The sequence below is a fragment of the Lepidothrix coronata genome, unplaced genomic scaffold, assembly GCF_001604755.1.
Source record: "Lepidothrix coronata isolate B3197 unplaced genomic scaffold, Lepidothrix_coronata-1.0 Scaffold52, whole genome shotgun sequence".
NCBI classification, from domain to species: domain Eukaryota; kingdom Metazoa; phylum Chordata; class Aves; order Passeriformes; family Pipridae; genus Lepidothrix; species Lepidothrix coronata.
Window position 1 is genome coordinate 2,203,753 of NW_016690232.1, and position 16,727 is coordinate 2,220,479.

Below are 16,727 nucleotides of genomic sequence, written 5' to 3' on the forward strand. Positions count from 1 at the left end.
GCAATACTACATCTGCCTGGGGTAGCAAGATTTCTTTTAGCCCTTGTACCTTGCAGATTTGAAGGTTACATGCAACGCGTGTTTTATTAAGTTATAACTTAAGTTATTCAATTTTTCAAGGCAGCATGATTGAAGACAGAATACTGAAGTGTGTTAAGTGTTCTAAGTGTATTTTTTTTCCCTTAAAGAGCACAGACCACAGAAAGTGACTCAAGAGGAAAAACAACCCCACATAGCATGCATTTGTGTACTGCTGCTGCTTCAAGTTCAGCATAACATGCTTCAGTTTATAGAAGCACAACTGGAGAAACAGAGCATCTGATAACAGACTTGGAAGCTTCAGTTGCCTGTGTATTTCTAGTGCCACCTTGACTACACACTGGTATTTATTTAATCTGAATTAATTTGCAAGTGTAGAATACATTTATGAAACTACTACGTAGACACATAGACACTACCACTGAAGGACTGTAACAATCTACAAGTGAGACCAACTATTCCCATAAAAGCACTCTTACAAAAAAATTTCAGTTGTTTTTGATAAAAGTTTAGTAGGCCACATCAAAAAATTAAGTTTTTTTGAAAAATTTTTGGACTTTTCTTCTGTAGACTACACACTCAGAACTTGAACATTTTACCATGTTATTCAAGGCAGAGCACTGTATCCACCAAGGGATTAAGTGCTGAAGCATCTACTGGAATTCTGGATCTTCAGTGACAAACAAGATTCCAGCTACCTTGAGGCATTAATTCAGCCAGAAAACAGAATTAAAAATAAATGAAATCTTTATTCTGTGACTCATGCAGAATTTCTGGGTAGAGAAGTTAAACAACTATCATTCATAGCTGCTTCTTCATGAAAGCACAAAGCATAATTCAGTAGCACAACTACATTTTTTTTTTTGGCAGCACCATAATTGGCACATAAACACATCACTGGAGAGGACCTAAAAGATTTATATTTTATTTGAATTTAAACCTCCACTACATCCCCATATTTTCACAAAAGCTTTTATCCCTATTCAAGTACCACATTAATTATTTATGGAGTTTTATTCTCTTTGAGTCTCCTGAATAAATGCAAGCTATTTTGAAGGTGGAGATATCACAGCAATGCTCCAGTAGCAGTGAGCTTAAGTAATTTGCCTGAGTCAGAATTATGAGCAATTGCAAAACTGCACTTTGAATCTATTGATGAGAATCAAGATTCAAACATTTAGTCTTTCAGGTTCACTTAAAACTGTACAGCAGAATACAATACAAAAATATCAACAAAGACACATATTCTGATCTGTGCTCCAGGGAGTGAGATAGTACATATGTATGTGTATAAAGCAGGTACAGCCAAGAGACAATATAGGTTGAGATTCTTCTAATCTTGCATTCAGGGGACAGTTGGTTAAGTCAAATAGAATAGAACATTGTCTGGATTTTTCTTAATTCAGCTATCAGCTAAGTATGCACTTGGACACAAGGCAATAGGTGCCTCCCAAGAGCCTCTCAGTTACCATTTTGAGGCAGGTCAGAGGCTTGTGAGTGTACATGGCCCATACCACTGGGGCCACTAACGAACCCAGGGCAATTAATGGGAAGGCAGGCTTGGATAACACATTTCTCTGGATGCTGTTACACAGGGTAAGCCCAGCAAACCCTTCCATCCCTGACAAGCATGGATGCTTCTGCAGTATTAAGTTACCTTAACATATTTTGCATACATCTGTTCATCCAGAGGAAAGCTTTGGACATTTCTCTCATCTCTGGCATGGAAAGTACCTAATTTAATCCATTTGTTTGTTGGATACCTAGAAAGGAAACAATGAAGTCAGCTGATGAAATGCAAGAACACAGTGTTTACAGACATTTGCTGAGGTTTCCCCAAACGCCTTTTCAGAGAAGGAATAATTTTTTCTTTCCAGTTGCACAGTGACAGCAATGTGTTTTTTATGGAAGGAAGAGCTGCAAGATAAAGTAGTCCCAGCACAAAAACTCAGCAGCACCTCTTCACATACTTAAAACAGTGTGCAAGCCCCCAAAGGACAAAACTCTACACTTGATCCAATTACTGAAATTCATCCAGTCTACAATAAAGTGTCTGGAACTGAAAAAAAGCCACCTCGCAGGAACAGTGAAGAACACAATACTTAAGTGACAGGTTGTAAATACTGTTGTAAGCAAGCAGTAAAAAACTGTGAGCAAAGCAGAGTTAGAACTACACAATAGACCAAGTGCTGAAAGTCCAAATTTATGTGCTTCAAGCACCCAAAAAGAAACTAAGTTTTTAATTTTTAAGGAGGTAAAGGAAAAAAAAAGCTAAATTGATAAAATATACACACCCAAAGAAAATCCATGTAATTCCACAAAACATTACACTTTGCATAATAACAGGCATACACAGACCACGTTTTTTGAAGCCTTGTATCTAATAATTATTTCATTTTTCATTCAGAAGGGTAAATTTAGATAACATACCTGTCACTAATTGACACCAGAAAGTCTTTAGGAGTGGAAGAGAATAATTCATGATTTGCAATGTCAAACTGCTTTACTTGGACTGGTTCACAGAGCTCAACAACAAACCTTAAAGACAAAAAGGAAATATTTAAACAAAGAAAAAAAAAAAGACTTTTCCTTCCACAATTACAATTCTCAGCCCTTTACTCCATTACTGTTGCAAAGCCACAAAAATGCTGTAGAGTAAGAAGGCAACACTTGTTGCTCCCTTCAGAATCACTAGTGATATTTTCCTGAATATCCAGCTTTGTAGCTCTAGATAGCACCTGCAGCTACAAGAGCTTCATCCATCTTGTACTCAAAGGCATCAAGTCACAGAACTAAAAACTAAGGACAGCAAATATAATTTAAATCACATCTGAAATACCAGTTAGTATATGGTAAATTCTGATCACCTCTCCTAGTTATTTGACAGCTGGAGAAAGAAACCAAAATCTCTACCTAAATACTCACTAATCTTCTGCAAGATTATAATTATGCAAAACCTACAAATAGGAAGGTAAATAAAAATACCACCTTAATATTACTTCTCAATAGCAGAGCTAGATTTCTGTGGGAGGCACAATAGAGCATCTTGTGCTAATTCTGTCAAAGTTTCTTACACACCCATTTCAAGCAGCAACACACCAAGGTCAAGTCAGTCCCACAGGATAAACACATTGCCATCACAATGGAAAATTGTAATCATGTGAGCAAACCTCAGTAACCTACCAGATCTTAGTACTGCAAGGATTGAGCATATAAAGGTCCATGTTTTCCATCAAAATAGCTGAAGTACTCTGTATAAAGAAGAGGATTAGTATTTTAAATTGCATGGTAGATACCAACAGAGCACCAAGAATTTCTTCCCACTTTCCAAAAATAACTCTGATATTAGGTATGTGGACTAATAACTAAGTTTCATAACATTCTGAGCAAGATAATAAACAGGACACAGTAAATCATACTACTGTGAAGCCATCACAGATTATTTACTATGGGGAGATGTTTAATACAACTTGGTTCAGTTGTTCATTTTCTGTAATAAGTAGACTCTGCTCCCCCTTCTGAATTCACTTAAAAAGACATCAAGTCCTCTATAGCAATCCCCCTTAAAAAAAAGCACAGATCACTATGTCCCGTTTTTATAAATCAAAATCCCAATAAACACAAACACAGGAATAAAAGATTATTCACAAATCAGAGTTCAGTTTTAAGTGTACTTTGTAGTACTTCCTGCATAACAGTACATTAAAATAATGCACACTGATAATTAGTAAATGCTTACCTTTGCCTCGGGATTCGCTGCCAAGATTTTGGCACCGCACTCTACAGAGGCGTAGTTATTCCTATTTTTCTGGACCTTTTTAGTGGCATGCTGCCCACCAACAGCAGAGGGGTGCATTGACTGACCTAGGAACAAGAAAATATTGCTACTAGAACAAACCATGCAAACAAACAGTATTTTCACTGTCAGCGAGCTTCTGCTCACTGCTTTTATATAATGAAGGCCATTAATTATGTAATTCCAGCAGAAAAATGAAGCTCCAGGCTGCATTCCAAATTGAGACAGTTTCCCTATTCAAATCTAGTACAAGATGAAAGCAGCCTCTATTTAGACCAAACCAACGAATCCTGAACTTACTCTTTTCCTTCTCCACTTCCATGACTTTCTTCTTCCATTCATCAAATGTTGGAATGTCTCCAGGGTCCTTTGGAGTTATTACTGACGTAGGGTCAATTTCTCCTGTTTTCTTAAAGTCTTTCTGCAAAAGAAAGAGCCACCAATTGTGAATATTTTTCAGTAGCAACAATGAAAACAAAAACGAACTTCAACAAACAAAGCAAGCTCTCATCAAGTCAAGAGCAGGCACATCACTTGCACCCATGTTAACAACTTTGTGCCAAGGTAAGCAAGCTCACAAGCCAGAAAAAACACGTGATGATTTCCTCCTGGAATTACAGATTCTTTCACCAAGGTGATGGCAATTTTTGTGGCTAAAGTAATACATTTTAAGTAAAATTTAAGCATTCTGCCTCAAACACCTGCTTTTCCTTCAACATTTTTGCTTTTCCTCCCCCTACTAATAAGGAAAGGTTTCCCTGCAGCAAAAAATCTTCAAACATAAATTTTGGTCACGACAGAATTCCAGAAGTCCCCTGGAATTTCTGAACACCTCAAAAACAGCAGAATGAGATGTTTAAAGATGGTTTCTTTAACATTTAATCAAAGAAATAGTATTTTGGATTTGCCTAACAAAGCAGCAACCCTGTTAAACTGAATTTCAAGTCAACTTCTCTGTACAAACACATTTTCAGCACACCATCAGATGCACAAACAGCTTTGGCTCGACATTTCAAGTGTAGAGGCCATTTTGTAGAAAATGTTTTAAAGTTAGTTCCCAAGATATCAGTGACAGTTTAAATGTGATCCTAAAATAGCAAAAAGCCACGGCCTTGGTCGTTCTTTAGCTATTTAAAAAACATAAGCTTTAGAAAGTGCCTCACAGTAAGAGCATAAAAAAGTCATACAGTTGAGTATAAAAGACCTGTCTAGCTAAATATCCCACTTTAACAGGGGCCAAGTAAGATTCCTGGGACAGAACAAAAACACACCAAACGTTCTGTATTTCCTCCAACTATCATCTTTGCCTCTAGCCATCTGCTTGCTAGTCAGGAACTTCCTGACTCAGTCAAGATTCAACCCTCAAGCTTCTTTTCTACAAGCTCACTTGGACCATGCAACTTCCTATCTGTTTTCTTTTTCAGCCCATATAAAAAAAAAATTCTGTGTCCACAGTGTCCTGTGGGAAGTCTCAGCTTAACCATCTTTACATAAAGTACAGTTCTTGTAGTTTCTCCTCCAGATAGTTTTACTTGATTTCCCCAAGTCTTGTATTTGAAAAGACTTGCTAGCTCAGAAAAACTGAGTGCCAGCAGATCAGCCTTGCTGCCCTTTTCTCTGTTTTATACAGTGGCAATCAGGAAAGCGATGGATATCACTCATCTTTATCAGTGATGATAACCTAGCAGAGGGCACTGGGCTCCTGTGTGTACTGAGTAAATATCAGCACTGCTTACCTCCCTTTTTAAGTTCTCTGAGGCATTCAGAGCAGATTTTTGCTCATCTGCCCCTTTTTCAGCTACTGAAACTTTCGACTCAAATTCAGATTTTGTCTTCTTTCCCTTGCCATGTGAAGATGATATATTCTCTATATGTTGACCTGCAAGGCTGAAAGCATAAAGAGTATAAGGACCCATAAAATCAGTCATATGCAATAACAAACACACACAAACACACAAATATGTAGATAAGCAAGCACATGCAAACGTTTGCTGCAAGGCCAGGACAGAAAAGAACAACTACCTTTACACTATTCAGACTCACAACCTGCGTGGATACTCACCTCTCTGGTGGACTGACAAAAGAGGAAGGCTCACTCTGAGGGTCAGCCTCAAGTGTCCCACCAATATCACAGTCAGGTTCTGACTGCTCAGCTTCACTAGAGCTGACTACAGGGGTATCAGCACGGGAATTCTCTATTGCACTGAAGGGAAAGAAATAACATGCTTTTTAGCCTTCTGATGATATAAGTAACCCTGACAATCAACCACATAACTGAAGATATTAGAAAGTTTTCATAAAGCAACAGTCTCAGAAATAATTAAGAAACAGATGAAGTATGCTGTACTTAAGGAACTGCATTTTCAGCTGTACCCATGCAAGAAAAGAATTTCCATTTTAGCTTGTTTGTCCCAGAAAGGAACTCAAAACTAGCTTCTCATCTCCCAGAACTCTCATCTAACATTTTACCAAACACTGCAATGGGTAATTCTTCCCATCATCATTACAAACTAACAATAGGTTCATAGTTATCTGGCTGCCAGCAATTTTCTTTTCCCCTTCAACAAAGGAAAGAAACACGAGACTGAGTTCCCTCACTAATGTTCCCAAGTCAATGGGTAGAAGTCAGAACAGAACTTGGCTAAAACCAGAGGAGAAAAGAGATGCTGTAACAATATACAGCAAAGCCAGGCAGACTTCCTTTGCTCTAGGTTCATTTACTTTTTTCTTCACTAGTGCAATAAAAATCAGGTAACCCAGGAGACCATTATCCAAGCTGTACCAACAGCCCAAACCAGCTGATCTGCCCATTGCTTCACATCCTCTCTCCCAGAAAGGCTGAACACACCACATCAGACAAATCCAGAGGCAAAAACTGGAACAAAAGTCTCCCCGTTTGCTCTTTCGGAATGACAATGGGTGGAGAGAAGATGGACAACTAATAACTTCCAGTTCTGACTGTCCTCTCTTCTCCAGTACAGGAATGACTTTCATATTGCTTTATGCTATAGCCAGATATAAGTCAAAGTTTTATTCTGCCCTCTAAAATTCAACATAAGCTTTCCTTAATGTCAGCAGCAAAGTAGGTTAATCCAATATCATGACAGAGCTGCCAAAACACAAATAGCACGTCAGCGACTTAAAAGGGAATCTTTCTGGTTCTCTGGCTGCTACAATTATCAACAGAAGCAGCTGCAACCAACCCAGGGAGACAATTTTAGTACCTTTCATATGATAAAGTCCCTACAGCATAACACAAAAACCTCATAGACATTCAAGACTTTTTGCTTTGTAGCAAAATCTAACAAACATTATGAACACAAGAATTTATTAGCTACAAACAGGGAGTAGTTTCTCTGAACACCCCAAAAATGCCTACATCTGAGGTGCACAGTTTGGCTCTGCATGTAAAGCTTCACTAACTGAATAAGGCTGACTACTACACTTAAAGCTGAAAAGCTCCACATATTCTCTGTCTCAGTAGGTAAGTGAAAGTATGAATACTTATCAACTGAATAAAATATGTGACAAATATGAACTTAAAAATCCCCTGATCTCAGGATGTACCTGACTGGCCCGAGGTAACTAATTTTGGCAAAAGGTGAACCTAGAAGCTGTGGTGTTCCCTCTCCTTTGGATACCTTGATTTGTTAGTAGCTTTGCCTTAACTTTTAAAATGCACTACCAAGCTCACTTTGCACAGCAGCTGTCTTTACTTGCAGCCAGAAGGAGCTCAGATAATTTTGCAAGAAGTTTTCCACAGACTAGGCCTGAGTACAAAAGCTACAGTCAGTGCTGTCCTAAAAAAGATCCATTACAAAGTAAAAATAGTTTGGAATAAAATTACTTTCAGAATATTTTGACTAAGAAGCTCTGCTGTATTATTAGACCAGTAACACCTGAGGGAGCTGGACTTTGTTACACTGACAGGCCTCAGCATCTAAAACAGGAAAAAATCTGTCTGAAGATAAAAAATGCAACTGTGTCTTTTTAAAGATCTTGTTTAAATATGGGGTTGGACTACAGCTGTTTTGAATATTAATCTGTACAATAAGAGTCCATCCATTACTATTTAAAGCTAAAGTGCAGTTTGAAATGTGCATCTCTCCTATATTAATTCTGCCCTTTTTCCCTGAAAATGGTACTCGCATCAGAACACTGCCCAGCATTAACTAATCAATCAGGTGCTCCAAAACAAGTTCCCATTTTCATTCATTTCATAGGTCAAGTCTTCAGAGTTCCTCACTGCAGTATCCTCAGCTGTGACTGACAGTTTTGAACAGTTACCAGATACCAAGCTGAATGTTTAAAAGAAAAAAAACATCCTGTCTCTACAACCTGACAACAGTAGGATTTACAACATGTTACAACAGGGAATCACTGCAGTAGTCGACAACAGCTATCAAAACAACAAGCTGAAATGATATTCCAGTTTTGCTTTATAAAAACTGCAAATTTTGGAAGACTTGCAATTAAAGACACTGATGAAGTACCAAAAGGTGCTTAAGCATTAGCCCTGGCAGACTAGGCAAGATCAGTCAGCAAACAAGACTTCCACACCTTTTCTATGGTAAAGAAACTCAATTTGGTAAAGCAGAAAAACTGGACTCTTAAACCCAAAACACCGAAGACAAGTCTACTTAATTTTTAATGTGTCAAATTTTTATCTACCAAAATATTTGATTTTTTTATCAGCAATCAGAACAATGCATTTCCCTCAGCACACATCAGAAAGCCCAGCAGAACTCTGTGAAAGTATTGAGAAGTACACACACATGCATTTTCCTACTACAGCTCACGTTTGATAGCACAGCATTCCACAAAAGAAGGGAAACCACACAAATTCCAGAAGGCTTCCTGCAGCAGAGGTAGCTCTGCAATACCCTGCTGAGTACTAGAACTACAAATGGTCTTGACTGCATTTATATAAAAATTTGCTATTTTGTAAAAAATCTCCTCATATCAGAACTTATTTCAGATTGCTCTGTTTTAAGTTCCAAAATAAAATTCTTCAGAGTTCTTCTTTAACTGAAAGCAGAGGCCATGGCTGAAGCAGCCTCAATGCTTGTTGTCACAGATGTGAAAGCACATTTGTGAAGGGCAGAAATCCTAATGGGAAAGGCCTGAGGGCTTTTATAGTACAGATTATCTGAGCACATGGGCTTTTTCTCAAAGCAGCAGCTTAGAAACTGATAATGGCAATAGTATCTCACTTCATGCAAGTACACAAGTGTTTATCCACACACTGAGTAAATGATGACATACTCCATTAGCACTGACACCATAAACCAGCAAAACAATCACATGTAACAGTCTAGTTTTATCCCTACTAAACCTTTTAACAACATTAGAGTAAGTGATAGTCTTGAAGACAAAAACCAACAAAATTTAAAGGGCTTACTCAGGCTGTGAGACTGGAGGTATCTCTGAGGTAGGTGAACTGGAAGTGTTTTCAGTGCTTGCAACTATGCTGGAGGAAGCTTCATTTACATCTGCTGAGGGTGGACTCACAACTTCAGGCTGGCTTGCTTCACTTATGTCTGTTGACTGTGAAAACATCACAGGTGAACACACGTTTTTCAAAACCTGAATGGGAAAAGCATTCGTACAATAACATCTAGTATGGAGTTCTCAAAGTTCAGTAGTTCAGATTTGTCAGAAATAAATTTTCTTTCTTCCTTAAGTGGTATTCTGTGCTGCTCTGGGATAGTTGCAACACACTTCCATAGTCTGCAATAACATGTAAAAATATTAACTGAAGCAGGGATGTGCAATCCTATAGAGATAGTCAGGAGAAAACCAGTTTGCATATTGCAGCAACAGAAATAAACAGTTCTATTTGCATGTTCTATTACAATAAAATTTACTGTTTTCATCCTAAACTAAATTTTGGAGGAGGCCTCCAATTTTATCACTGAAATGGAGGTCCAAAAGTCTTCAGAAGTCTATTCCATGCTGTAGCTGAATAAAGAGATTAATCACTTATGGCTTCCGACAGCTTAGTAGTCTTGAGTCTTAGTTATTCTAGGTCTTCAGTTTTCATAAGTCTTTGCACAGCACACTCAAAATGAGGCTTAGTAAATCTGAAAAAGCATATAACCACTGAAACAGGTCAGATTAAACTCCTGCAGCAACAGAAAATATTATTAAACAAGAGCCTCTTGTCAACTGCTAGATTACTCCAAGCCATCTAACTGAACATGAAGAGGTCTGAAGGCTTTATTATAGAATTACACATCGAAACCATGCATTATGTTTTCTGGAGTATGTCCTATGTATTGTCTTGTAATCTACAAACCAGAAATATATAATCAAATAAACCATCTTTAACAGTGAGCTTTATAACATTTAAGAGCACTGGCTTAATGGTATCAATGGCAGATACTACTGAAGCATAACCCTTTTTCCATTTTAAAAAAAGAAATTAAATTGACAGAAGCCAGGAAGGATCAAAGCTAAAATGGACTGCTATGATCACCAAGTCTGATCTCTATAAAAAAATACCTCAGTGAGAAGGTTTTTCATATTTTATTTATGAAGAGACATCTTTAACTATAACATCCAATTTTAATTTATTTTGGAAGGTTTCATTTAGTCAGTACCTACAAGTACTAAATTACTCCTATTACTTATGCACATGGGAAATGCAAGGTCTGTTAGTTCACACATTTTGTCCTTCACTGGAAACATGAGTCTAACAGCAGTCCTGTGTGCAGGTGAAATGTGATAGATGGTTACTGGGAGCTTTAGACAATCAAAATGAAAGGCTGAAATCCAAGAAGCATTTGAAGAGTGTATGGAGACAGCGAATGAGATAAAAGTCTTGCCTGGTCAGATTTTGTAAAGTCATTGAGCAGCTCTTCCATAGAGTAACTCCGTGTACTTGAGTCTGCCTGCTCAGGCTCCAGTCTGGGACCAGCCTCTTCCCCCTGGAATATTACAGGTACAACAGCTGTAAGTACACAGTAACACAGGCTGCCTATTCTCAGTAAGAGGAGCCACCTCTGATACAGACTAATACCACCTTTTCCATCATTAAAATATCAAGGAGTTAAGCTACATTAATCTTCAGAGCCACTGCCCACATATGTTTAAAACCTCACCTGCACAAAGACCATGGCAAGTTAAAAAAACTCAGTTAAATCTTCACTGAAAAGACCATTTTAGCATTTTCTTATATCATTCAGTTTGTCTGCTAAGGAAAGCTCATCATTCTGCTATGACTTCCCATGCTGACAAATCCTCCCTATCCCCTTGCTGCCCAAAAGAGAAGGAATGAAAACTAAATCCTAAAATGACTTGCAACCATTAAAAAAATAACATGTGGCACATTTCAGATGCAGGAGTCCAATCAGCAGAACGAGAGTAATTGCACAAGTCTGCTGTACTCTTTCAAAGCAACCTTCTCTTTCACAACTAAAAATTTACAATCAAGTGCAGTGAATTCACAAAGTAAAAAAAAAATACACAGTTGAGGGGAAAGAAGTTTTAAAGCCCTGAGACTAAAAGTAACAAGAATTTACACTTGCCCCTCAATCTTTTTTTTAAGTTGACTACAAAATAGGAAAGTTATTTTTGAACAATACTTCAAAATACAGCAAGAAATCTGGTAGACATTTACATCCCCCTTGTTTTATAAGGCCTGTCTAAAACCTTGTGGCCAAATACTGCAAGTGCTGGACTTCGGATCCAAAATGGGCTGCTGTGTTACACAACATTACATGACATTCATTTGAGAGAGTTAAAGCATCCAATAGAAGAGCAAGAGCTACAAACCTGGGTGGGAAAATCTTAGAGACAACAGCTAAGCAATATTTTTCCCCAAACATTATTAGCTCACAGCCTAGTCCCTAAGATGAAACAGCATTAATGGTTTGAAGAGACAACTGATCTAAGGAAAACCGACCAAGGGCTGCAGAACTGCTCTTTTCTGAGCAGGGCAGCTCCAGCAGCCTAATTAGGAGTAACAGACACATGCTTAGGATTTCTCATACACCCAAGAGATTTTCTTTACTGAGTAAAAAGAACAGTGTAATGTATGAGTTTTCACATCTTTGGGTTTAGGTTCAGAAATGTGCTTAACAATGCAGCCACGTTAATAGAATGAAAGGAAGAATGCTGGAAAAAAGTAGAAAACATACACCAGTGGCTTCCCAGTGTCAAAGCTTACTTGATCTTTCCAGTTTTATTACATCAGCCATTAAACTAAAGCAGAACTTTTTTTTTTTCAGACAGCCAGAAGAATAGGACTGAATGCTATTTGGCTGCACAAACTGGAAAAAAAAAATACAGCTACCCTAGTTGTTGAAATGCTTAAGAAACCTACAATAATTCAAGGGTTTTTTTACGGTCAGGCAGCTCCCCACCTGAGTCAACTAGAATGCTCAACACATATTTTTCAATTTTGATGTGGCATATAAAAGCTTTCTTGGAATGAGGACCATGATTAGCACTACTACAGATTGCTGGAGGAAATGATAAAACCAATACATCAATACTATCCATTTTTATCATGGGACTGATTCTTTACCTATGTAAATAAATAAATGAAATTACCCTGACTTTCTGATGTGACTCAACAGCTTGGGAACTCACTACACAACTGCAATATGCAGAAACTTGTAATGACTTAATCAGGGTGGGACAATTACACTCAATTTAACCTAAAGTGCTGAGTAATGTAAAAAGGGATCATACCTTGTTTATTATATATTTCACACAAATATTTTAGCTTTGTTAATGATTATTACACAGGAAGAAAACAAAGTGATAAATACTGACTTAAAACAATTAATCTTAAACCTTCTATTTTGGATAGCAAACATTTGTGCACTGTTTTTAACACAACACAGATGTTACTGGCATACCATGGCCTAGATTCATCCAGGCCACCACCTCTGATATTGGTTTCTACAGAGCCACATACTCTCCCTCATGCCCACTTCTTCTAACATCTGCCACCCAAATAAAAAACCTTAAGCCACCAAAACTAGCTTTACTATTTTCTTCCCTCTCCCATCCCAAACTGTTCAACTTGTATTGTTGCATAACTGCAACAAACCTGAAGGAGAACAAAAACTTGGGAAGATAACATCCTGGTTGACAGAACAACTGAATACACTAAGTATCCTGGGTAAGAAGACCCTGTGAATCAATGTGCATGAATCAGTTTTTAAAATTCAATATCAAGTCAGACTGAGTAAGTAATTAATATGATGTATTCAGCATACCTTTTCCTGGAAATTTTCATCATCATTGGCCAGGGCACAAGCATCACCTGAAGCATATTGCACTGCTGATGAGACACTGTCTTTACAAAAGACATTGCAAACAGGAAGCCTATTAAAAAAAAAAAAGTCAAAAATCTTAATTTAAAATGAATAAATGACATTTTAGAATTTCCTCAGCATTGTCCCCAAGCTTTTTTTCAGCTGTTCCCACAATGTGGCTAAAAAATACACATATACAGTTCATAGATACTCATAAAATCCATTGGAGGACTTCACCTCAAGAAATTAGCAAGAGAAACCACAACAAATGCAGCGCTTCCAAAACACAAAACTATCAGCAAAACAGTTACTGTGGTGTTACTATGTCACAAAGTGGAAGCTGACACAAATTAGTTAAGTTATGCAAGTTAGAAACATTGAATCAACTATATCCTTTGTCATACAGCAATGGGATATTTCTAGCAACGATTACTGTTAAGAAAAAATTAAAGCCACGGACTAAAAAAATAAAGCTCCTTATTTCCCTGCACAGACCATAACAGAGAAAATTCTGCACACTCAGCATTATCAAGCACATTTAAAAAAAGTAGAGAAAATAAGTACACTAAAGGCCCATGCAAAACCCAATGAAAATGTACAGACAAGAGGCAAACAAGGTGCTGGCTTCAGCTACGACCTCCAGAGATATTTGTTTTGAACCTGCAGTTCTGAACAGCTTTGCTGTGCAGTAGAAATGGATTTATTTCTGTAGAAAAGCAGCCATCATCCATACAAACACCTGTACCAGAACAGCATCTTTTGTTGCTTAGACTACACGATCCTTTCACATCCTGAACCAGCATCTGAACAGCAAACCAGGCTTGGAGGCCCAAAGGTCTTCGTGCTGACTTCAGGTGAGGCCAGCAGAACACTATGCAAACTGAGCTTTCAGTGGAGTTCTCAACAACACTTGAACATCAGTCACCTGCCACCTTAAAGACAAACATTTTTCATTCAGGAAATACGTTCACATAACAGCCAGGTAAATTCACACAAACATCCTGAAAAAAAGGACAGAGGAGGAGACAGGTCTATAGCATAGAAAAATCTGGATACAGCAACCTGAGTCAGAACAGTAAGATCATTAGTAGGTCATGATTCGCTTACACAGCTGGGATCATTCTAGTGCTTAGAATTTGAACTACCACCTTTCTTAAGGGCTCAAATATCAACTTTATTGGGAAGCATATGCAGCATAGACCCCTCCATCAAGGAGGAACCCATGCAACAACAGACCACAGCCAAGTGCAAAATTTAAAAACAGTTTTATGCATATATACACATATGCACACGCTGGGGGAGCACCACTTCTCCAGGCTGCAATCACAAAAATCGAACTTGTCTTGTGGAGATACAACCCTATTGCTCCTCTTTCACCTGCATCAGCAGGGACTGTCAGCAGGTACCAGCCACTAAATCCATGGCTCTCACCATTAGGAGAGTGGAAGACAATAGACAAGGAATTTGTGGGACCTGACAAACTGTTCTGGAGACAGGCAAATAAGGTGCCCAGGTCAGTCTCAGCCCCAGGTCACCTCAGTAATTTCTCTTATCTTTGAGGCAGTAGCTTTCCTCTATGCTAAATGAAAGCCTTCAAGTCAGGGAGAAGCAGCTGCAGTTACTGGAAAATAAAGAACTGAATATAAGGGTATGATATTGTAGCAGGTACAATGTCTCACAGAGCCATTGAGAAGGAGGTATATGCTTCTCACACATCTTAAATTCCCATCCCATCATGTAGTTACTTGTTTGTATTAAGTTTTCCATCAAACCTCTGTCTTATCTTAAGCACAGGATGCACATTTAAGAGAAGGAATGAAATGTTACCAGACTTTCACGGCCTTACTACCTAGCTCTCACTTGGAAAAATCAGTTATGCAAATACTTTGAGTCATTTATATTTCTAAAAATTAGTTTCAGTCATTTCATGGTGAAATTTTCTCATGTTCTTCATTCCAGTACCTCTGATCTGTCCTTCCAGATATAACAACTCCCTGGTTCTTCATAAAAAATACAACAGAAAAATCAAAAATTCCACAGAACATACTGTAGCTCATCCCACCCTGTCACTACACATGCACGCACATTCATTTCCTATTTTGCTTCCACTAAGGGGGGCATCTCCGGTGAGCTGCACAGGACAACATGAAGACCTTCAGTGCAGAAAAGGAAAGGTATCACTGGCTGTGAATCAGCATTTTCAAACACAAGGTATATTTTCACAAAAGCATCAATAACTGCTTTAGTACTTGTACTCACAAAAAGCACTCAGCACAAAAGACACACATTTCTTGCCTTAATATACAGAGTTTTTGTGCAACAAATCAGGCTTTATTAGGGCACACACACCGCTTTTAGAAGAATGCGGTTTGGCAGCTCAGATTTAAGCTATTCTGACAATCTGTGTCTAATGTCTGATTTGCTTACTTTCCAAAATTCTTCTTGGTCTACTCCCCAGCTCCAACAAGATGCCTCAAGTCTCCTCAAAGCCCTCTAAGCTAGGGAGGGGACTGAGAACTCGTGTATGCATGCAGGCACCCACAGGAAAACCTGCGCCCAACTGCACCAGAGGATATATCACTCAACTGCTGCCATCAAGCTCTGACAGAGCATTAAGAACACAAATTCACAGAACACCAATGCCACGTGAGACCAGCCAGTCTGTGAGAAGTCAAATTCATCATCTTACCAAGGCCACCACGAGTCTTCTTTTTCTTCAGACTTTCAGCATTCTGCATATTAATTCAACAGGCTTCTTTAGCCACAGGCTGGTAAAGGATATAGCCCATAATAAAAACAATCTGCCAAAGCAAGCATTACTCTAAATGCAGAAAGTCAAACATGAGAATCTAACTGTTAATTTACAGAGGAGAGAATTCCCCTCGAGTTTAATGAACTTGCAGTGTACATGCAGTGGAAGCAGAGCAGCTTCTGCCTGCACATACTAATCCATCCTTCCCTTTCTCATGACCCACGAGTAGTATTTTAATGCTGACTCAGAAACAAGCAAACCTAATGCCCAAATAGTGCTGGAGATTAGTCACCAGATATACTGTCTCAGGTACAAGGTAGATCTTTAAAGGAAGAGACTGTTCCAAACACATATCCCACAGTCAGTGACTTACATGGATACAGAGGTTTTCAAGAGTTCCATTTTTATATGCATGACTCAAAGTACCACCTGCTATTAAATCTCATAAAGAACAAAGAAACTTAAGCACGATTCTTAGTGCTACATTTAACTGTAGTTTAAAAGCTATTTTCTTTAATATGCCTTGAATTTTTCAGCTTGATATGCACAAACCCCAGAGCAAATGCTACAGGCTCAGACAAAGCAGCAGAGGGGCAGGGGGAATCTTTACTTTTCCCAGGGCAGGCACACACTGTGGTTGCCCACTGAAGCAGAAATGCTGCTCACCCCTGTCTGAATGGTTCAGTACACTCGTGGCTGTAAAATTGGCTCTGCTCTACCCAGGCTGTTCTGCTCTGAAAAGGAACGCACTGAAATTCAACAGTGCAGGTGGTTCGGAAATTGCAGAGTAGGTTTCATGTGAAAGACTGTCCAGTTCTAATTTGGCTCCAACTCCCTAAGTAATTGTGAAGGAGGCTGCAGAAGACTATCA

The 16,727-nt window shown here is 38.4% G+C and overlaps 1 protein-coding gene across 3 annotated transcripts in view; it reads right to left on the reverse strand.

Moving 5' to 3' along the window:
- SUCO (SUN domain containing ossification factor) overlaps positions 1-16,727 on the reverse strand; it is a 38,510-nt gene that overhangs the window by 14,079 nt on the left and 7,704 nt on the right. For all 3 annotated transcript variants that reach the window (XM_017815663.1, XM_017815662.1, XM_017815664.1), the window contains exons 2-11: positions 13,066-13,174; positions 10,663-10,764; positions 9,237-9,382; positions 5,898-6,038; positions 5,572-5,722; positions 4,136-4,256; positions 3,779-3,903; positions 3,223-3,290; positions 2,470-2,577; positions 1,697-1,802 (exon numbers count right to left, since the gene is read on the reverse strand). In XM_017815663.1, coding sequence (XP_017671152.1) covers positions 1,697-1,802; positions 2,470-2,577; positions 3,223-3,290; positions 3,779-3,903; positions 4,136-4,256; positions 5,572-5,722; positions 5,898-6,038; positions 9,237-9,382; positions 10,663-10,764; positions 13,066-13,174 — 1,177 coding nt within the window. The remainder of the gene's footprint in view (positions 1-1,696; positions 1,803-2,469; positions 2,578-3,222; positions 3,291-3,778; positions 3,904-4,135; positions 4,257-5,571; positions 5,723-5,897; positions 6,039-9,236; positions 9,383-10,662; positions 10,765-13,065; positions 13,175-16,727) is intronic.